This window comes from Panicum virgatum, chromosome 9K (genome assembly GCF_016808335.1).
Source record: "Panicum virgatum strain AP13 chromosome 9K, P.virgatum_v5, whole genome shotgun sequence".
Lineage (NCBI taxonomy): Eukaryota > Viridiplantae > Streptophyta > Magnoliopsida > Poales > Poaceae > Panicum > Panicum virgatum.
The window spans coordinates 21,311,071-21,331,130 of record NC_053144.1 but is presented as its reverse complement, the minus strand read 5'-3'; the positions used below and the strand labels follow the sequence as shown (position 1 = coordinate 21,331,130).

The 20,060-nt window shown below is 49.6% G+C and overlaps 2 protein-coding genes and 3 pseudogenes across 2 annotated transcripts; 1 reads left to right on the top strand and 4 right to left on the bottom strand.

Annotated features, from left to right (window-relative positions):
* Window positions 1–769: 769 nt before the first annotated feature.
* On the bottom strand, window positions 770–3,818 carry LOC120650733 (nascent polypeptide-associated complex subunit beta-like). The gene is made up of 6 exons (XM_039927964.1): window positions 3,650–3,818; window positions 2,428–2,495; window positions 1,792–1,940; window positions 1,650–1,706; window positions 1,339–1,377; window positions 770–1,137 (listed from the first exon to the last, which is right to left on the bottom strand). The coding sequence occupies exons 2-6, from the start codon at window positions 2,493–2,495 to the stop codon at window positions 953–955; spliced, it is 498 nt and encodes a 165-aa protein (XP_039783898.1). The 5' UTR covers window positions 3,650–3,818; the 3' UTR covers window positions 770–952.
* Window positions 3,819–7,752: 3,934 nt separating this feature from the next.
* Window positions 7,753–11,663, bottom strand: LOC120647819 (annotated as a pseudogene).
* A 1,870-nt stretch (window positions 11,664–13,533) lies between these two features.
* LOC120647818 lies at window positions 13,534–15,746 on the top strand (annotated as a pseudogene).
* Window positions 15,747–16,086: 340 nt separating this feature from the next.
* Window positions 16,087–18,673, bottom strand: LOC120650732 (annotated as a pseudogene).
* A 616-nt stretch (window positions 18,674–19,289) lies between these two features.
* On the bottom strand, window positions 19,290–19,640 carry LOC120647817 (sodium/potassium/calcium exchanger 1-like). The gene has a single exon (XM_039924652.1). The coding sequence runs from the start codon at window positions 19,638–19,640 to the stop codon at window positions 19,290–19,292; it is 351 nt and encodes a 116-aa protein (XP_039780586.1).
* Between the last annotated feature and the right edge of the window lie 420 nt (window positions 19,641–20,060).

Here is a 20,060-nt window from a genome sequence, read left to right as displayed (position 1 = left end):
TTCAGCGTCAACAAAGCATGTCGGTTTCGATGTGTTGCTCAAGACGGCATCAAAAAACTACGTTCCTTCGCCAGAGAGGAAGTCGGCTTCAAGTTGCGGGCTCCGGCGGCGAGGACAACCGGGAGGTGCTTACAAGGACTAGATTTTATTTCCTTTTTCTTTCAGGGATGTCTTTGTAAGTTTTGGGCTGTAACCATCAAAATATGATTGAAATATAAACCCGGTTTCTCCAAAAAAAAATATTGGTAGGCATGGGCACAGCAACGCCACCAGCTGGTATGCTGGTCGTCCATCTGAGTGACTTCATCTTCAGCTTGATCCCAACATCTCGACGACCAGAACTGTGGTCAAGTGCGGCGGTCTTGAAATTGGCTATTCCTGCGGCGCTAGCCCTGAAGCATCCAGAATACTAGGCCGAACTCCAACGCCACAGGATCCAGATGAATACATCCTAGGCCGAACTCCAGCGCCACAGGATCCGGATGAATACATGTAGGACACTAGTAGCAGCTACACGAAGCAGGTTCTTGACAAAGAACCAGATAAGGATAAGGGATGGAAGCATGAAACCAAGTGAAGTTTTCAGCAGCCGAGGTACATAAATGACAGGAGAACTGATGATATAGCGTCTCATCTCCATCAATCATGAAACCATGGCTGTCCTGTGCCCATCAGCAAGACTTCAAACCACACGTCAGAACACCGGCACGATGGTGAGCCCACTATTATAGAAGCGCGTACGCGATAGAAGCACACAAAGCAACGAGAGTAAGGGTATCAAAAAGAGGCATACTTCATGTGAAATCCCACCAACACATCCGACCAGATTCTCGTACATGACAGAACCGGACCACAGGCACAAATAAGGTAGGTCAGAGGTCTCAACAGAATGTCTTTTCTAATGGCAATGCTTGACTTATAAACCCTTCACAACAGCAGGCACGCAGCAACATTATGACGACTCCTTTTTCTCTTCAGCAGCCTCCTCAAATGTCTCTCCAGGGACAAGCTCAGGAACGTCATCATCGTCATCCTGAGCAGCACCTGTGCTAGCACCAGCCTCAGCGCTTGAAGCTCCAGGAACCTGCTTCTGAAATTGCTCCGCAAGCCTCCGCAGGTTGTCCAAGTTGTCAGGACCTGAATTGGAGGAAAAATGTAAGGTAAACCAAAATGACTTCTACTCCTAGAACATAAGTAAGATGCTCACAAGTCATAATTACAAAGAAGATCTCAGTAATTCTCAAATTGATATAAAAAAAGGTGGAGACACCATGCCACCAATAAGATACATGTCAATAGCAACATAAACTTTGAATTCAACAGGTAATAGAAACATACCAAGCTGATTGATAATCGACGGAAGCAGATCTTGCAGCTCTGTTCAAACAAGAAAATGCAAACATGAGAATACTGTTATGTAAATCTAGCATAAAGAAGTTCAAAACTAATTTTTCCTTGCAAAATCAAAACTGACAAAAGGCATGTGTAACACAAAGCATCAGCTGCCAATGGGACAGTGAATACAAGACATCACTGACACATCTAGTTAAGTAGAAAGCCAGCACACAGCAGAAGGAATAATATTAGGCTATCAAGTGCATATAAACAGAAGCTGGTTAATCAAATAATGCTGGTAGTGTGGAACATACTCTTTGTCTGTGGAGTTCCACTGACCACCCATGTATTAGCACCAATAGAAGCTTGCACTGGGCAGGAACCAAAAGAACAAATGTTAGGGGAAAACAGAAATTAGATTTGTAGGATTGACATTTTAAAGTTAGGGTATCTCACCTTTAGGATTCACAAACTGAATAACAACATCATCCTTGAAGATGTTGACCTCTTCAATACCAGGGATAGTGTTCACTCCTACTCTTTTCAGGGTGCTCTGAAGCCTTTTGTCATCTGTGGTTGTAGTCTTGTGGACTGCCTTCTTCTTCCTGCCACCAATCATATCTCATTATAAATATATAATCCATGAGGTTCCTAGACTGCTAGCATAGCTCAATTGTAAAACATCATGGGTAGTATATATGACAGCACCAGCACGCATAGGTGCTGATTTGCAGCAAGTTCATGAGTAGCACATGATTTGAAATTTATATAAAATAATGGTTCTATCATTTTCAATTGCATCAGATTACCAGGTTAAATTGCACAAGTCTTTTGACAGTACCATAGCTAAGAAATGATAGAAGGCAGGTGCATTTATGGAAATAATAACAAGCACAAATGAATGAATGCAACGGGGCACACATAATCTCGCTGAACCAAAAGAGTAATTACATCACATAAGTCAATATGCACAGGTTGTGAGTGCAACAGAAATGCATGTGCCAACGCAAAGTAGAGGAACTAATAAGAAAGCAGAGTTCTGAACAATTGTTGACACATCATCTTGAATAAGTCTAGGAGAAGAATAAGTACCTGCGCATGCTACCCTTTCCACCGGTGCGCACGGCACCTGCCATCTTCTTGAGCTTGTCAACATTCATCTGCATGATGGACAAATAAAATCATACATAGTTCTATCAGTGAAGGCATGTGGACAGGGGACACTAACTACAACATGTAGTTCAGGTGCACAGAAGTAAAGGAATGCACAAAACAATGTCACAGAAAATTTAATCTCAAACAGAAACGGAAAATGTGTAATCAGGCAATTAATGCCATAACAGGTGCATGGAAGAAGCAAATAAAATTACTAGATACAACAGTGTATCATGACATAAGTAATCACACAGATAGACACGCTAACTAAAGCACATAGTTCACGTGCAAAGTAACGAAAAGCGCAAAATACGTCATGGAGAACATACGCGCAAACGGAAAAGGAAAAGGCATAAGAACACAATTAATACCATAACAAATCCACATAAGTAAACGAACTCGCTAAATACAACGCTGTGTCGTCGCTGTGTCGTGACATAAATAAGTAACCGCACACAGAAACGGATAAATGGTGTAACAGCAACCAGTTCAAACAAGTAACGGCATGCATACTAGCTATTTCAGCAATACAACGGCAGCTGCCACGCAGAGGCAGCTTCCACAACTACACAGAGCAAGCCACATAGAAAGCGTCTGCAGAGCCGCTGCTAAAATGCATTCTTAATCTAACTTCTCTGGAGCTAACCGCTCATTCATTTGCTACAAGTATCCATGCAGCTGCTACCTAGCACAGAAATGCTACAACAGTATTACTCCCCTAGCACAGAAATGCTACAACAGTATTACTCCCCAGTGTGAAAAATCAATCGCTGACTACTTACACAGTCCAACACAACCTAATCCGGCACGGCTGCTGGCCTGCTGGTACCAGACATCATATCAAGTAATCAAACAGGAACAAGCTAAACCCTTACCCCTACCGCAATACCGCGAATCTGATAAAAATGGGAACCACTAAACCCTAGTGCTTCCCCGCTAGCTCCGACAACAAATCAACCAACAAAGCAGCCCAAACGATAGCCTCCGGCTACAACACGAGTCGTCCAGACGCGCGCGGAAGTAACCCCGCTAAACGTGCAGATCCGGCCGCTCCTATGCCAAACAAAATCGCGCCAAAACGCAGCTAGCCCTCCGACGCGGGAGGGAAGGAAGCCACACGCACTACCGTAGCTACTGCAGGGGACCGAGGGTAGCTCACCTTGGCTCGGGTGAGGAAGGGAAGCCGCGGCGGCGGCGGCGCTGCTGCGGCGGCGCGGGTGAGGTGAGGAGAGGATAGGAGTTGGGGCCTTGGGGGTGGGGAGACCCAGGGGAGGGGAAAAGGATAGGGCTCGGGGGGGCTTGGCTGGCTGCCACTGCAAGCCCCTTTCTAGCTTAGGGTTTAAACCTCGCGGGGGATTGGGACCGTCCGATGCGTGATGGACGGGAGCCGCGGGTTCTGCCGCGTGCGGGAGAGGCAGTGGAGGGCGGCTCGTGCTCGGCTCGGGGTTTGGGTTGGGGGCGCGGCCGCTTGCCTGTGTGGTGGCTTTTGGTTCTCCAGAGTCCAGTCTCAAGGTCTTGGTCCGGGCGGTGGTCACTTCTGGCTAGCAAGCTGTGAGCCTGTGGCCCCTGTAAATTTGTGTCAATTTCTAAAAGTTTGGTTTTCGAATCAGGAAAGGATAGTCAAATTCGATCGCAGATCTTTTGGATTAATTCATCTAAATATAGTGTTTTATCTAGATGTATAGTAAAAATTATATATCTTTATATTTATCAAAAGAATATACAATTTGAAATAGAAGGAGTACGTCATAGGGTAACAAATAGAAAGGAGGCCAATGTAGAGTTTGAAAACTTTTTCTTTTGAATTTTTTTAGAAAAGATCGAAGAGGATGCCGAAAACTGAAAGGTAAAATGTTTTTTAATTGGAGCGGAAGGTATTTTGGATAGGCGAGAAGGAGGCCCAGTGCCTTATGTTTGATGGGCCTTGTGGAATTTAGGTTCGGTGGCCTTTGGTAGCATTGGGAGAATATTTATTCGACCGCCTTCCGTATAGAAGAAATTTGAAAGTGGTCGGAGTCTGAAACATAACTCTAAGATCGACTCGATCTACAACTCCAAGTCTACAAAACGATGTTGCTTGGTAGATTCAGTCAATTCTTCGCGAGAGGGACTCCTCTTGAACTCTCTCGCTCTACTACAGTTCAAAGGAGCGAGAAAAGACGATTTCGTTGCCGGCGGTCTCCTCTTCCTACGATGGCCTCAGCGTCATCGGGAGGGGGCGGAGACCGCTGGGCCCCGGCCGGGCGGTGCGGGTAGGATAGGTCCTAGTAGATCTAGGTGTTGGTGTCCAGGCCGTGGCAGCGATGGCGGCACATTGGAATAAGTCCTCTCGGACTTGTCTCCGTCCCTTTGCTGCTTCACTTCGGCGGCAAATGGTGGGTCCGTGGAGGTGGTGCTCTCGTGGTGGAGCTGTTGTACATGAGGTGGGCGCCGGCGTCTCATCGTCCTGCGAAGGAGGTGCGCTTGTTGGCGTTTTGTTTGGTGGATAGAGAGGATGCTTCGGGTCTAGTGGAAGCTTGGCGAGTGGAGCATGTCCAACCTTCTCGTGACGGTTCCGATCGTCGCCAGCGGATCTGTGTCCAAGGTCACCGGGCCTCGGGGTGCATCCCCGACCGATGGGCTTCCTGTGGCAGTTTCATCTCGTCGTCTGTGGCGAGTGTTTATTGCGGCTCTTTTCAAAACTTCTTAGCGATTGGGTTCAGGTTGGCCATGGGTGGATGGAGATCGATTCCGGTGGCGGATGACGAGGCTCGCCGGTGGCGGAATCTGGATCACAAAGGTGCTAGGGTCTTTGTTGTAAATTTTGCGTTTTTTAGGGACCTTTGTGTCAAATGTCTGGTGGATCACGTCTCCTCTGTATCTGGCCATAACGTGCCTGTATGTGTATTGGTCTTTGTACCGTATCTTTCAGTTTAATATAGGTATGTTCAATAAAAAAAATCTTCGCGAGAGAGAAGAATCATGGATGCGGCCGATAGCGATCGCGAGGCCCCCGCGCCACGCCCGAGCGAGGAGACAACGCTGCCTGCCGCCGCTACTACCACGCTTCGTTCGTGGGCCGCCGCGCCGTTCCTCTACCTCGCCCGCTCACTGGCCGCCGTGCTTCCATGGCCCGTCGCGGCAGCTGGCTTCCCCCTGCCGCCGCCAACGACGGCGATCACGATCACCCCAAGTTGTTCTTCACCCCAGACGTGGCGTCCTCGCCGTCCGGCTACTCCTTCAGCGCCTGGATGCCCGGCGGGCAGGTCGAGAAGCTCCCGTGCGCGGGCGGCGTCTTGCCGGAAGGCGTGCTCGTTATCCCAGCGACGACGCGGCCTCTGCACGGCCTCGTCCTCATCCGCTGCTGGGGCTGGGGCGGGGTTCTTCGTCTGCAACCCTTCCACCGGGGCACTCCTACCCGAAAAGCTACCCGACACCAGAGTGCCGCGGAGGATGGCCGGGCGCCCGGGCGGGAGTACAACCATGGCACCTTCTACAAAGTACAACCACGTCCGCTGCGGCATGGGTCACAGTGCGGCGGCCGGCGACTCGGCGAGTGGAAGGCCGTGCGCCTGTTCTGCCTCTGCGACGGCGACTGCGAGCTGCGAGGTCCACGTGCTCGGCGGTCGGCGCGTCCCCGGACTGGCCGCCGCCGCGCAGCTTCTTCCGAAACGCCGAGGCGGCGGTGTTTCTGGACGGCGCCCTTCACTTCCTCTGCGATGAAGCGTCCATCACCACCTTCGACGTCCACGACGAGACCTTTGGGTCACTGCTCACTGCCGCCACCACCGCCGCCAGGGCTACAGTTCGCTCTTCTCAGGCTTACGGTGTTGGACACTTGGACGGGCGTCGGGCGCCTATGCGTCCAGCCGTCCACCGCTCGCCGGCTCTTGCCTGTTCAGTAGTTGTTAGATAACTACGCAATTTTCGGTATATTTTAATTCCAAATATTACTAACAATTTTATGACATAAATGAGTGATAATGTGTGAATAAAATATGTGCATATGTTCATGTTATTCTTACTAATAAGTATGAATAAAAAGTTAAACCAGAATAGATTTAGAGTGTACCCCAAGGCGGGACCAGTGCCGGAGGCACCGGTTGCGCCGTTACCAGCTGGAATAGACATGCTATTCGACTGGCCTTGCCTGAAGTAGCCGAACGATGTCGATGCAGGAAGAGGTTCGCAGTGCAGTCCCACGAACGGTCACCAGAAAGCAGACGAAGTAGTCGTTCGTTCACGCCGGGAAGTACACGAAGTAGTCGATCAGCGAGCGAGCAGTCGCGTCAAGACGCTCCCCAAAAACCTGATTGCCCGCGTCCCATACAGGACCTTCAGCAAGCAGAGGTTCCAACGGCAGAAAGCAGCAGAGGGAGAAGGGAGAGGTCAGTTACTGGTGTGATTCTCCAATCATTACTGTCAACGTTTATTCTCTGTTTTAATATTCATCTCAGCACATCACCCATCCGGCCTCGCCCACGTCCTCAGCCCGGCTCGGCGAGGCGAGCGAGCGCGCGCGCGTGGTTCACCGACCTCCTCTTACTGGCTTCACAAGTGGTGTACACGAAGTCCACCCTTTAAGTCGGTTGAGATCCTCCTCAAATCTCGGTACGGAATTAAGCAATTGATTCTCTAGAATTTAATACTAGGCTTTAAATTCTTTTATTGTATTGATTAGAATAAATCGGCCAAGCCCATAATTCCAACAGTAGTACTCCTGGTCTCATGCAGTCCTGTAGTTTGGTTCGTCCGTTCGATTAGGGATGGTCACGTTTTGCTAAAACTGTATTCCATCATCCGCGCGCGCGCCCACACACAGAGAGAGACTGATGCTTACGCGTTCCCCTTCCCTGCTGCTGCTGCCCTGCTGGTTGTTCAAGATCTTGCTGAACCAGTGGTGAATTAATTAACAATAAAAGATGAAAAAAAACATTGGAAGATGGTAACTGTAAGCATAACTCTGTTCAGCTCTATATGCAAACATTCAGTTCGCCTTTTATGCAAACACAAATTGGTTGCCAATTGCCATAGGCTGTTTCTTCCCGCCGCAGCCTGCAGCAGTCCCTCTGACAGCTGCAATAATAAACAGAACCAGCTCAACATTATGATTCTTGTTGAAAAGGTGATTCCCAAATTACGCACTGGTATTTCGCGAAGAACAACATTACGCTAATAACAGCAGTGCAATTAGCCTATCGGCCCCAAGCAAGGCACCGTTATCTTCCATCCAGAAGAATAAAATAATCTACACTAACAAGTTTCCAAATGGAAAAATGGTGATTACCTTCCAATGTTCTTGCTCCATTTGTCTAGACTGAAAAACTCAGTTCGTCAACTATCACAGCACATAACAATGTTCAAGCCTATAGCCCATACAAGTGAACCAAGAAAAAAATGATTTAATCTTAACATGTATCACACCCATTTGTTGGAACTCATATACAAACACAAAACTGGTAGACAGGACTAGGACAGCTACCGCAGATTCCGGCCTTCTCAGATAAGCTTCTCTTGAGCATTTTCTAAAGCTTCATCAGGATACTCCTTCGATTTTCAAAGTAAGCAAATGCCAACTCAAGAAGAATATTTTTTTTCTGACTGCTTTTGCAAGACAGACAAAACACCAGAGAATCGCAAAAGAGAGAAAAAAACATGAATTACAAAGTTATTTTTGTATCCTCTGCACACCAGTAGTGGAAGAATCTCTACAGCATCTTTTCTCACTGTGTTCATTCTCACAGCAACGTTGGGCAACCCAAACTCTCAGAGTCCTATCAGATCCTGTAGTCTCACAGCAATGCTGGGCATCTTCGGATCAACCCAAACTCTCAGCAACTGCGGCTCTTTTTCATGGACTGCTCTCGAGTACACTGACATCTAGAAACAGAGAAATTTTTTATCATCAGCAGCCATCAGTAAAATCTTGCAAAGCTACCTTTAAACATGAGTGTGCCATGGATATTCATAGAGGAAAGATACTACCCACAAATTGTAGAATGGTTAATAATGTTGTGTACTCTTTTTTTTAACATTTCTTGTACCTTTTTGTAAACATATTTTTTATGTATTAGTATATAAAGCAGGGGCCTTGCTCCTCCCGTTCTCTCAAAAAAAATTTTGCTCAATGGATTCAAAAACAAAATTGTTAGTGCTTTCGAAAACACCACATAACAGAACATCAACTAGTATTCAAAGTACCATGCATCTTGTTATTAATTCAATACATAGAAACACTTCCATTATCTCTACCAATTGAAAGAAATCAGAAATCTCTATCAGATATGGATCACAGTACTAGGTATTGATCAAGGTACAATGATTAACTTCAGTATATCTGTAGGAGACAGTACACTTACTAAACAGGAACTGCCACTACAATTGCAGTGTTAATATGAGTTTGCAAAGAGAAATAACTTGACACCTTAAGCGTCATGGCTCATGGAGCATTACCTCTCAGTTTTTTGTGGGGAGGCCATGTATCATAGATGATACCCGTCTTCCTGGGCTTCTTGAGCTTTAGAATATCATCAAAGGAGGTATACTCAACCATCACCTCACCCTCAAACCATTTCTTGGTCACTTTGGTGATAAACCAACTAGGAAATTCACATACATGACGAAGATCTGGGTACTCATCAAGCCCTAGAACCATGGTCGGATTCCCGAACACCAATATTTGAAACTGCTTGTGTGAAGTTGTAGGGTTTGTTTCATGAACACAATGATTTAGGACCATATATTTCTCTAAGCAGGCCCCACAGAACCATGTGTTCATATATGACAATCTGAATATTGCATGTTTACGACACTCACAACAGAGGCCCTCATACTCTAATTAATAAAAAGAAGTTCAGTTAGAACGTTAAAACAGAATATGGGAACCTAGCAAGCAAAGAAAAGAATAAGAGCTCATTCATGAGTATTTTACCCACCTTTTGGATCTGGTAGGTCTACTGAGCGTCCAATATTAGGCACATCTGGCAGGGTCATGTATACAGTGACTGAAGCTAAAGGTATCAGAATTGCACAAACAGCCTCCCAGTGGACCATTAGATAGGGTGCAAGTGTCCACATGAATGAAACAATCATGTTGAGCACAAACCATGAGATTTTGAAAGAATACTTCAGAGCGAAATGACCTAACCTCCAGTATGTTAAACCTGAAAGCAAACCAGATTCCTAAATTTCAGTTTTAGCAGCACAAGGGCGTGTTTAGTTCCCAAAAATTTTCACTTCGAAATTTGTGACTTTTCCTTTGGACACATGTATGGAGCACTAAATGTAATTAAATAACAAAACTAATTACACAGTTTGGATGTATACGACGAGCCGAATCTTTTGAGCCTAATTAGTGCATGATTAGGCATAAGTGCTACAGTAACCCCGCATGTGCTAATGATGCGGTCAAAAGCCTCAAAAGATTCGTGTCGCGGTTTCCAAGTGAGTTCTGAAATTAGTTTTTTAATTAGTGTCCGAAAAGCCCTCCCGACATCTGGTCAAACTGTTGACGTGACACCCAAAATTTTTTTGTTTGGGAACTAAATGGCCCCTAAACAGTTTCAAAATAGGAAAACAGTTTCAGTATTAGCAACACAACTACTGCAAAATAGCAAAAGAAAAAAAACAACACTAAACAGTTCCAAAGGTTGGAGAGCAAGAGGGCATGCACCTGTTGAATGGAAACGTGAAACAACACACTGACAAAAGCCGGCACGCCGAGCTCTTGATGCCTCGGCTTCTGACACTTCTCTCCCTGTCTGACCCAGTTCGTCGCCCGAGTCCACCAACCCCGCAGCGCCAGATAGACTGGGAAGCGGAAGTCTAGCCGCAGCGACAACGAGCTCTTTGCCGTGGTCCTGGGCAGACCAAATCATCGAAGAGGCCATCGCTGTCGGGGCACAGTCGCCGTCCCCCCATATGCCTTGCATCTGAATGCTGGAGGCGGCAAGCTCAGCGAGATTGAGGCGGGGGAACGAAGCGTAGATGCCGTGGACGGCGATGAGCGGATTCACCATCGCATCGAGATCCTTCAACGGCATGTAATTGATCCGGATCACGTCGGAAACCGAGCCGACGCCGGTGGTGACCACGAGCTTCTGGTCCTCGCCGGCCAAAGTGGGGAGTGCCGTGCCGGGGCGGAGGCGCAGGAGGTCGGCGTGGGCGAGGCGGTGGCCGGGGACGATGTGGAAACTCACGGAAGAGACGTAATCGTGGCCTGCACCGGAGATTATGGCTTCATCGTCGAGCGCGAACACCGTCAGGTTCGCCAACTACTCCAGTTCAGCGAACTTGACGCGCATGACCAGCGCCACGAACCCGAAGCGACCTTCGCGCAGGCGGGACATGGCCTCCAAAAACATCATATGCTTGAAGGAGGCGGTCGTCGCGGCCGAAATGGCGCTGAGGTTGTCGTGGTGTTGGTGGTGGGGAGGTCCCGCGACGCAGGAGTTGCCGGGAAGCGGAGCGATGACGCCTTCGATTCCGTGCACCACATAGCGCCCGTCATTGTAGAGGTCGGGGTGCGATACCTCGACGCCGTCGACGTACAGGCGGACGGTGAACGGGGTACGCGCGGCGGTCATATTCAGGCACAAGCCGATGGAGGCCGACGGGATTCTGAGGCGGAGAACGCCGGCGAGGTCGGAGTAGGGGAAGTAGCCCAAGGCATGTGCTCGAGGAGGAGGTGGCGGCGCGAACACCCGGGACAACAGGCACGCAGGAAGATGTCGGGGGCGGCGAAGACGGTGATTGCCCCAGGCCACCTCTCGATCCACGGCGAGTCGGCGAGACGCGCTGCTTCTGACCCCATCTCATTGTACCCCAGCGACGTAAGCACCACCGCCAGCTCATGGTCGCCGCGCCACGCCGCCGATTCCGCCGAGCCGACGCGGAGAGGAAGCGGAGAAAAGTGCCTAATATTTGTAGATATTTTCTCCGTTCTTTTTCTTAATCTTAAAGCTTTTGTCCGCTCTTCATATCTAAGCCTTTAGATCTAGAATCAGCGGTTCTAACAGCTCCTCTCATTAACTTTAGAGCATCTCGAGCTGATTGCAAATTGCTCCTCCGTAACTACCAAAATATATTCTATCTCCATATTCAATAGTTACTTTTGCACTTTAGATTACCCCACAGCAAACTATCAAAAGCTAATCTCCTTTACCTCCATCAACCACATGAGTCCCACAAATCATAGGCTTTACACATTTTTCTTCTTTTTTTCTGCCCTCATCTCATCCTCTTCCACCGCTCTTCGACTTCCCCGTGCCGATCACGCTCCTCCCAACAGTAGCACCGGCTCCCATCTATCCTGTGTCGGCGTCGGTAGGAGCTCTACCTATCGTTTTCTCCTCCCATCCTCTCGCCTCCAGAGCCCCGGCGCGAGGCGAAGCAGGGGTAGGCCGACGCGAGGCGGGATGCCATCGTGTTGCAGGCGTGGGGTGGAGCTAGGGCGCTGTTGCGCTAGGGTGGGGTCGAGCGTCGGGTGCGGCCGGCGCCGCGGTGGGGGGTGGAGCAGTGGCGCTCGGTCGCCGGAGCAACAACGACGGTGCGAGCGGAGAAGTCCAGCGCGACAAGCCAATCGCCAATAGGGGAGATCACTTCAACAGCTTGCTTCTCCCCTACATCTACATCTAGGGGAGAGGGGTTGAAGTTTTGGCAATTGCTCAGTATTTTTTTGTATTAGGTAAGCTATTGGTAATCTACTCGAATGGTAGTTTTTTTAGTATTGAAGGTGAACATGAGCAAATTGTTGGAGATGCTCTTGTCTCCTCCATCCCAGGCACCAGCCCACGCAAACTACAATTTCTTCAGTGAATGAATGAAGAAGGTGGCCACTTGTTCTTCAGTTGCAAGATGGTTGGACCTGTTTGGCAGCTGCTGGGATTGGAAACAGTGAGAGGGGATTTAAGCGGCACATATTCAACGAACATGCAGTGAAAAAAATCCTTGGGTTGCAGGTCGCAACAATGTTGTCGCACTGGTGCCCGGAGAGAATTCGGGTGAGAGGGGGAGCCGAGGATGGAACCAGCGCAGTTGATTTGTGTTGTCACGAGGAACTCTGATGAATTTCTAGCAATAGGACTCGAAACCGGCCATTTGAGCTCCTCGGACTCACGATATCGGACACACGGCCTCCTTAACTGGTTTCTTAGTGTTTTTTCTCGTTTTCTTTTATGTTTATTTTTGGATCAATCTTTGAAAAATTATAATAAATTAAAAAAAATATAAATATAAAATCTATTTTTGGACTCCATATGATATGATATAATTTAATAAAATATTTATTGTACTTTATATATATTTTTTATAATTAATTCATAGTTTTATGGTTGCGTTATAGTGAAATTTTTATGGTGATCTAATCACTTTAAGTTTGAGCTGTACTAAAATTTTTTATCCGATTCCCTTCTGTATATAAAGTGGTCAGAGTCCGAAACATATTATAAGACTAAAGACCGACTCGATCTACAAATACGTCAATATAAAGTCGCCGTTGCTGGGTAGATTCAGTCAATTCTTCCAAATTTACGGCAATCCGCAGAGGGTGTGTTTAGATCCGTAAAATAGAGGTAAAAAGGGTCACATCGGACACTGTGGTACACTGTAGCACTTTTCGTTTGTTTGTGGTAATTGTTGTCCTACTATGACCTAACTAGGCTCAAAAGATTCGTCTCGTCGTGTACATCAAAACTATACAATTAGTTTTTTTTATTTATCTACATTTAATACTCCATACACGAGGTAAAAAATTTGATGTGATAGGTGAATTGTGAAATTTGGAGAGTGAAATTTTGGAAGTGAACACAGTGGATGCGGCACGCTCACGACGACGAGTCCCCCGCGACACGCCTGCGCGAGGAGACGACGATGCCTACCGCCACTGCCACGCTGCGTTCGTGGGCTGCGGCGCCGTTCCGCTACCTCGCCCGGTAACTGGCCGCCGTGCTTCCATGGCCCGTTACAGCTGGCTTCCCAACCGACGGCGATGACGGTGATCACCCCAAGCTGTTCTTCACCCCGGACGTGGTGTCCTCGCCGTCCGGGTACTCCTTCAGCGCCTGGATGCCCGGCGGGCAGGTCGAGAAGCTCCCGTGCGCGGCCGGCGTCTTGCCGGAAGGCGTGCTCGTTATCCCGGCGACGCGGCCTCTGCACGGCCTCGTCCTCCTCCGCTGCTGGCCGCCGCACGCCGGGGCGGGGTACTTCGTCTGCAACCCTTCCACCGGGGTGCTCCTGCCGCTGCCCGACACCCGAGTGCCGCGGAGGATGGCCGGGCGGGAGCACAACCCCGACACCTTCTACAACCACGTCCGCTACGGCCTGGGCTACGGCGCGGTGGCTGGCGAGTACAAGGCCGTGCGCCTGTTCTGCCTCTGCGACAGCGACAGCGACGTGGCGGCCACGAGCTGCGAGGTCCTCGTGCTCGGCGCGTCCCCGGACTGGCGGCCCGCCGCCGGGCGGCCGCCGCCGTGGAGCTTCTTTCGGAACAACGCCGAGGCGGGCGTGTTCCTGGACGGCGCCCTGCACTTCCTCTGCGACGACGCGTCCATCATCACCTTCGACGTCGGAGGCGAGACCTTCGGGTCGCTGCCGCCGCCGCCGGGGCTGGAGTTCGCTCTCCTCGGGCTTACCGTGCTGGACGGGCGCCTATGCGTCCACCACGTGTCGCCGGTTCTCACCGGCGGCAACCCCTACTGCGTCTGGATGCTCTCCGACTATGGGGCGGGGAGGTGGGAGCTGCTCTGCCGCATCGACGGCGCGGCGTGGCCCGCGGAGGCGACGCGGCTGCCGGCGTGCTCGCTCACGCCGCTCTACATGTACCGCGAGAGGAGTGGCGGGCGGAAGCCAAGGAGGATTCTGTTCGGCGGCACGGCCGACGGTTGCAGGGTGCTGGCATCCGCAGCGGCCGGCCTCAGGTTGTGTTCTCGCCGGACGACGAGGGGGTCGCCGGCGGCAGGTGCCGCTTCCTCCGGGTCGGCCTGCTCGAGGAGAGCGCCGTGCCCGTCGGCCGCACGAGCGAGGAGGTCGTCTTCTCCTCGCCGTCGGCGAATGCCTGGTCGGAGATCCTCAAGAGCCTCCCGGCGCGAGACGTCGCGCGGCTCAGCCTCGTGTGCAGGGACATGCGCGCCATGATCCGGACGGGCCGGTTCGCGCGGCTGCACGCTGCCAGTGCGAACGTGAGCACAAGCCGCCCCCGGATCCTGTTCATGAACAACAGCCTCTTCCGCGGCGAGTTCGTGGCCCTGGAGGCTCTGGCCGGCATGTCGCACCCGCCGCCGCTGACGGGTGTTCGTTCGACAGCCTTCTGTTCCAATCCTTGCCACGGCCTCAACCTTGTGAGCTGCGGCAGCAGCCACTACGTGTGCAACCCGATCACCGGCTCGTACCAATGCATACTGCCGCGCACGGCGAGCGGCGTCGTCGTCGGCGCCGGCCACATCGGGCTGGGGTACGACCCGGTGGCGGAGAAGCACATGCTGGTTCGTCTCGCTTACGGGGAGAGCCGCTCGGAGTGCAAGGTCCGGTACGTTGGCGACTACTCATGGCGCGCCGTCGGCTCGCCGCCGCAAAGGCAGGTGGACGGCGCGGCGCCGCCGGCGTTTGCGAACGGCAGGCTCTACTAGATGGCGGACTCTAAGGCGGAGCCGAGATCGCCGATGTGCGAAATCATGGCGTTCGACGTCCTCACGGCATCGTTCGAGATCCTGCAAGGACCTCCGTGCGGCGACATCGTGGGCGGCGACGGCGGTGAGCGCGCCGTGTCCGTCCTCGAGCTCCGTGGTGAACTTCGCGTAGCGCGGTCGAACCGAGATGCGAACGCGATCGAGGTGTGGGCGATGAAGGACAGGGCCATGTGGTCCCTGGAGTATCTCATTGAGCTCGAGAGATTCTCGCTGGAGTACTCGGCAGCGGAGACGACGGCTCTGGCCGTAGACCCCGAGGATGGAAGGATCCTGCTCAGCACCGGGAGGGTGCTGGGCTACTACTACACCAGCACAGCAGCAGTGGAGACCATTTACCGCTTGGGATCCGTACCATCTGGTGATCGCAACGGCTACAAGTTCACCCCTGCACTTTGCCATGAGAGTTTGGTCTGTCCGGATTAGGCTCCTGTTGTTTTTCGAGCCTTGCTGCACACTGTTCTGGCTCTTGTTTTCGTCTTCAGGTTCCTTGTGTCGTTTGGTCTTGTACTTGTTCGGAACTCGTTTCAAGTTCAGGTTCCTTCTGTTTACCAGCTCGAGCAATACAACCACAGCATATGCTTGAGCTTGAGCCCAGCCAAGCAGGGGAATAATCAGCTCGCTACTGTTCATTGAAATTCACTTTTATTACAGCATTATAATTTATAAATTAACCGAGCCGCACGCCGTGAACAGCAACCTGATTATCGTGTTTTTTTAGCAAACCTGATTATCGTGCTGTGAGGGGCGTGGGCAAAGGTTTTAATTAAGCAAAACGGTCTCAAGTAGCTGCTTAACTTCTTAACGACCTTCAAATTGATGGGAGTCCTCCTGGTGAAGTTTCATATGGATGAAAGCATGAGACTCAGTTCGTAGCTAGGTAGCGGCATGCTGGGCATGGGCACAAGTTGATACTTCGACATACTCCAACTCCAACTAACTGAAAGTATACTGGACATCCTTTATTCTCACATAAGAATACCATCCAACACCAGTAGAACTGTAGAAGAGCAAATACACACCCACACGGACGGGCTTACATTTCGAGAAGCCAGCTTATTAACCAAAGAATATAATTAAATGTGAAAAAAAACCCTGCGAACAGGCATATTTACAGGCAATGTACACGCTCAGACTCTCGTAACTCTAAGAATGAAGAATCTACCCCTCAATGCTCATCTCATGTCAAAGAAACAAGGCCACCTTATCTCTCAAGCTGCTCTTTTTCTTTGTTACAGGCACCCCCAGCTTCGGTAGTTCGCTACGCCAGTCTTTCTTCTCTGGCACAAGATTTGTTGTCGCGGGCGGTACGGATTTCTTCACTGGTTCCTCCTGCCTTGGCACTTCGTTATGCCAGTCTGTCTCCTCTGGCACATGATTATTTGTAGGCCTAGTTATTGATTCTATAGGCTCCGATTTTTTTGCATAGCCTGCAGGTTTACTCCATAGAGGACCGAGAAACAGGTTTAGCATATCCTGGGCAACATCTTCTGTTGTTAACAAGCTTGATGGCTCTTGCTCTCGTCTCCTATATGCTCGCTTGATCTTGTATTTCTTGTGGCTGTTGCACATGGCAGCAATTCCTTCATTGGTGGAGCATTGACTACTGATATTCCAGTATCTGGTTCAGCAAAAATTGTTGGACATGGGGAATGTTCTTTGCATCTGGCAGTCTCCTTGGCTTCAAGTTCATGCTGCTTCTGTTTATCAGTATTTACATACTGCAACATGAAAGTGTACCAGTATATGGTAAAATGTGCAGAGTTCTTCAGATTAAAATTCCATCAGGATACCCATTTGAGGAGAGCTATGTAAAATGGAGATGATAAGTGGAAGTCTCCTAAGAAAATCCTGTGCAAAGTATGTGACCAACATAAGCTTCAGATTTGCAAATAAGCTGGAAAGGTCATATTATGCTACGACTCTATTAGGAGTCTACACTGCACTGAAAAATATAAGTTTTGCTACAATTGCAGATACTTGTGTCATGCACAAATGGTGCAAGATAAATGTGCCAAGTTCTTCAAAAAATTCCAACCAAACTTCCATCAGGATTCCCAGTTTATAAGATATATAAAATGGAGTCGACAAGTGGAGTAAAGTCGGGTAAACTATTGAGCACAAAGTTCTATCACCTAATAAATTCTGACAGTAACATTTAAGTACATTACATTTCTATTAAGCTTTCAGTTCTTGAAGAGTAAGTTAGAAAGGCTATATTATGTCACCTTAAGCCATGTCCCTGGACTAATGCTAGGACTACGAGTGCATTAACAACTTGTGACTGAGTAGTGAGTTGCATAGAAAAATGTTATAAGATGCTAGACAGATTTGGTCACCCTCATATGTCAAATGCAACCAGACCACAACTTTATCCATTTCTGATATGCATCAAATGTGCTGCTATCTCCTCCATGAATACAACAACAGGAAAAAATTTCCAATGATCCTACCAACCATTCAACCTTCCTAGAACGAGCTGTATAAGCACCTTCAACTTGCCATTCTTTACAATAAATTAGCCTCATTTTTTCGTAGATACACATCAAGGTTTCATTAAAGGCGACATTAGGTACTTGTTAGGAAGGCTCGAGTGAAACAAATTTCTTGTTATTGCAACTCTCATCCAAGGTCCATAATCAAATGCATATGGACATTACCAGGTATGAACAAAATCAGAGACCCTCTACTCAAAGTCTTGAACAACATGATCAAATATGTTAAATTGCCATTGCCAAACCAAAGAGAGTCATTACATAACAACACCCATAAGGCTGTATGTATGAATTAGTGAAAAATTAATTACTGTTTACCTCTTCAGCTATACTCACAAGGTCCTCCACAGTAAGATCTATGTCATCATCAATTGATACTGGTGATGACGCTTCTGATTTGATATTCTCTAATTTCCGCTTCTTGTTATTCTTCCGAGCAGCTCCTTCCCTCGCTTTTCTTCCTTTCTTAATAGTTACATCCCTAATTTCTTCAACTTCATCTTGGACATCACCCTTGCTCTTTCTTCTGGCCTTTTCTCTACCCTCGCATCGCTGCAAACCTACCAGTTCACTAGCACCCTCTGAATTGACATTTTTCAACCGCCTTCCCGTCTTCCTTTTGATAGGATTGGTCGGATCCACAACCCTTATTTTCACATTAGACTCCAATGCCTGCTTATTATGATCTTCGGTCTTTGGGGCTTCATTAACTGAGCTTGCTTTCAGCATCCATGCTGGGAGACTGCGTTTATTCTCAGCATGTGAAATTGTACATGCTTGTGCCATGTTCTGAGATCGATCGAATGCAAGCGCAACACAATCAATGAGATCCAACTGCAAATGAAACTACTAAGACCAAATCACGGACGTTGTCTTGAAAATGGTTACAGGGGCGGAGCTGCAGTGATTCCTGGGTATTCCCAGGAATACCCAACATCAGCCCCCACCCGCTCCCCCTCCCAAAAAAAAAAAGTGCTTTTCACGGTTGGGATGGGAGAAGAGGAGGAAGGATACAAGGGAACTGGTGGGGCTGACCGCGAACAGGAGGTTGTTGAAGATGACCTCCTTGACGTTGCTGCCGACGAGCCGCGCAAGCAGCGGTGGCCGCAGTCAGTCGGCAGCTAGCGCGGCGGCGGGGTCGGAGAGGGAGCGCGGCGGCGGGCTCAGATAGGGAGCGAGGCGGCGGGGTCGGAGTGGAGCGCGTCGCCGGCACAGCAGATGCAAGGGACTGGCGAGCGGTAGGCGGAGCCGTGGAGGAACCGGGGAGGGGGAGAGGAGAGACCGGTTGGGTCTTAGCTAGGTAACCAAGTCTCCCTGACCTTAACCCTAAGAGCCCAACAAATATTGTCTATGTGTGGCTCGTATAAATATATCTTCGTATAAATATATCTACATCACTAAAATCTCTATGCTTGTGCGATAAAGTCTAATTTTAAATCAAAATCACATTAGATATTTAAATACATTAGAATAAGTATAATAACTGTAAAATTAATTGTATAAATTGGGACTAACTCATAAGAAAAATCTATTAAACCTAATTAATCTATAATTAACATACTCCGTCCTCAAATCTAAAGACTTATGGGCTCAAAGTGTGTCCTCATATCTAAAAACTTCTGGGTTTCAGGTGGGTCCCACTCTCTTATTTTCCTCCCCCGTCGCTATTCTGCGAAACGTCGTTCCTGGCGTCGTTATCCTCCGCCGCCCAGCTCATCTTCCCCGACGCCGCACCCTTCCCATCCTCGGCCGCACCCTTCCCCTCCCCAGCCTCCGTAGCACCGACCTCGCCGCTGTCGGTCCCCCGCTGCACCATCCTCCGCCACACCAACTTCGCCGCACCATCCTCCGCCACACCCTCCCTATCCTCCGCCGCACCCTTCCCCTCCCCGGCCTCCACCGCACCATCCTCCACAGCACCAACCTCCCCTCCCCGGCCTCCGCCGCACCCACCTCGCCGGCCTCTGCCCCAACTTCTTCCCCGCCGCACCCCCATCACTACATCACGACCCAGTGCCCTGTAGCCCTAGCTGGTTTGCTCCTCCGCCGCCGAGATCCCATCCGTGGAAGCATGCGCGGACAACAATCCCCACCAAGGGGAGTCCGTCCCCTCTATCCGTCCATCCTGAGGCAAAGCCCGGAGCGGCGGGAGGGTCAAGTGGCGTCGTGAAGGCGTCCATGGTAGAGTAGGGCCGATCTGCCGCCGCGGCAGGGAGAACCGGGGCGGTATCTGGTGGTCGCGGCCACAGAAGCGCATTGTCGAAGAGGGAGTGGATTTCATCCAAGACACTGAAGAAGGGCCCGGCGAGAACTACATTTTCATCAGACGGACCGATGAGGTTGGTCTAGGCAACCCTGTGCTGCAAGATTCGCAAGGTGAATACTTTGTGCCAGAAACCCAATTCGACGATTCACA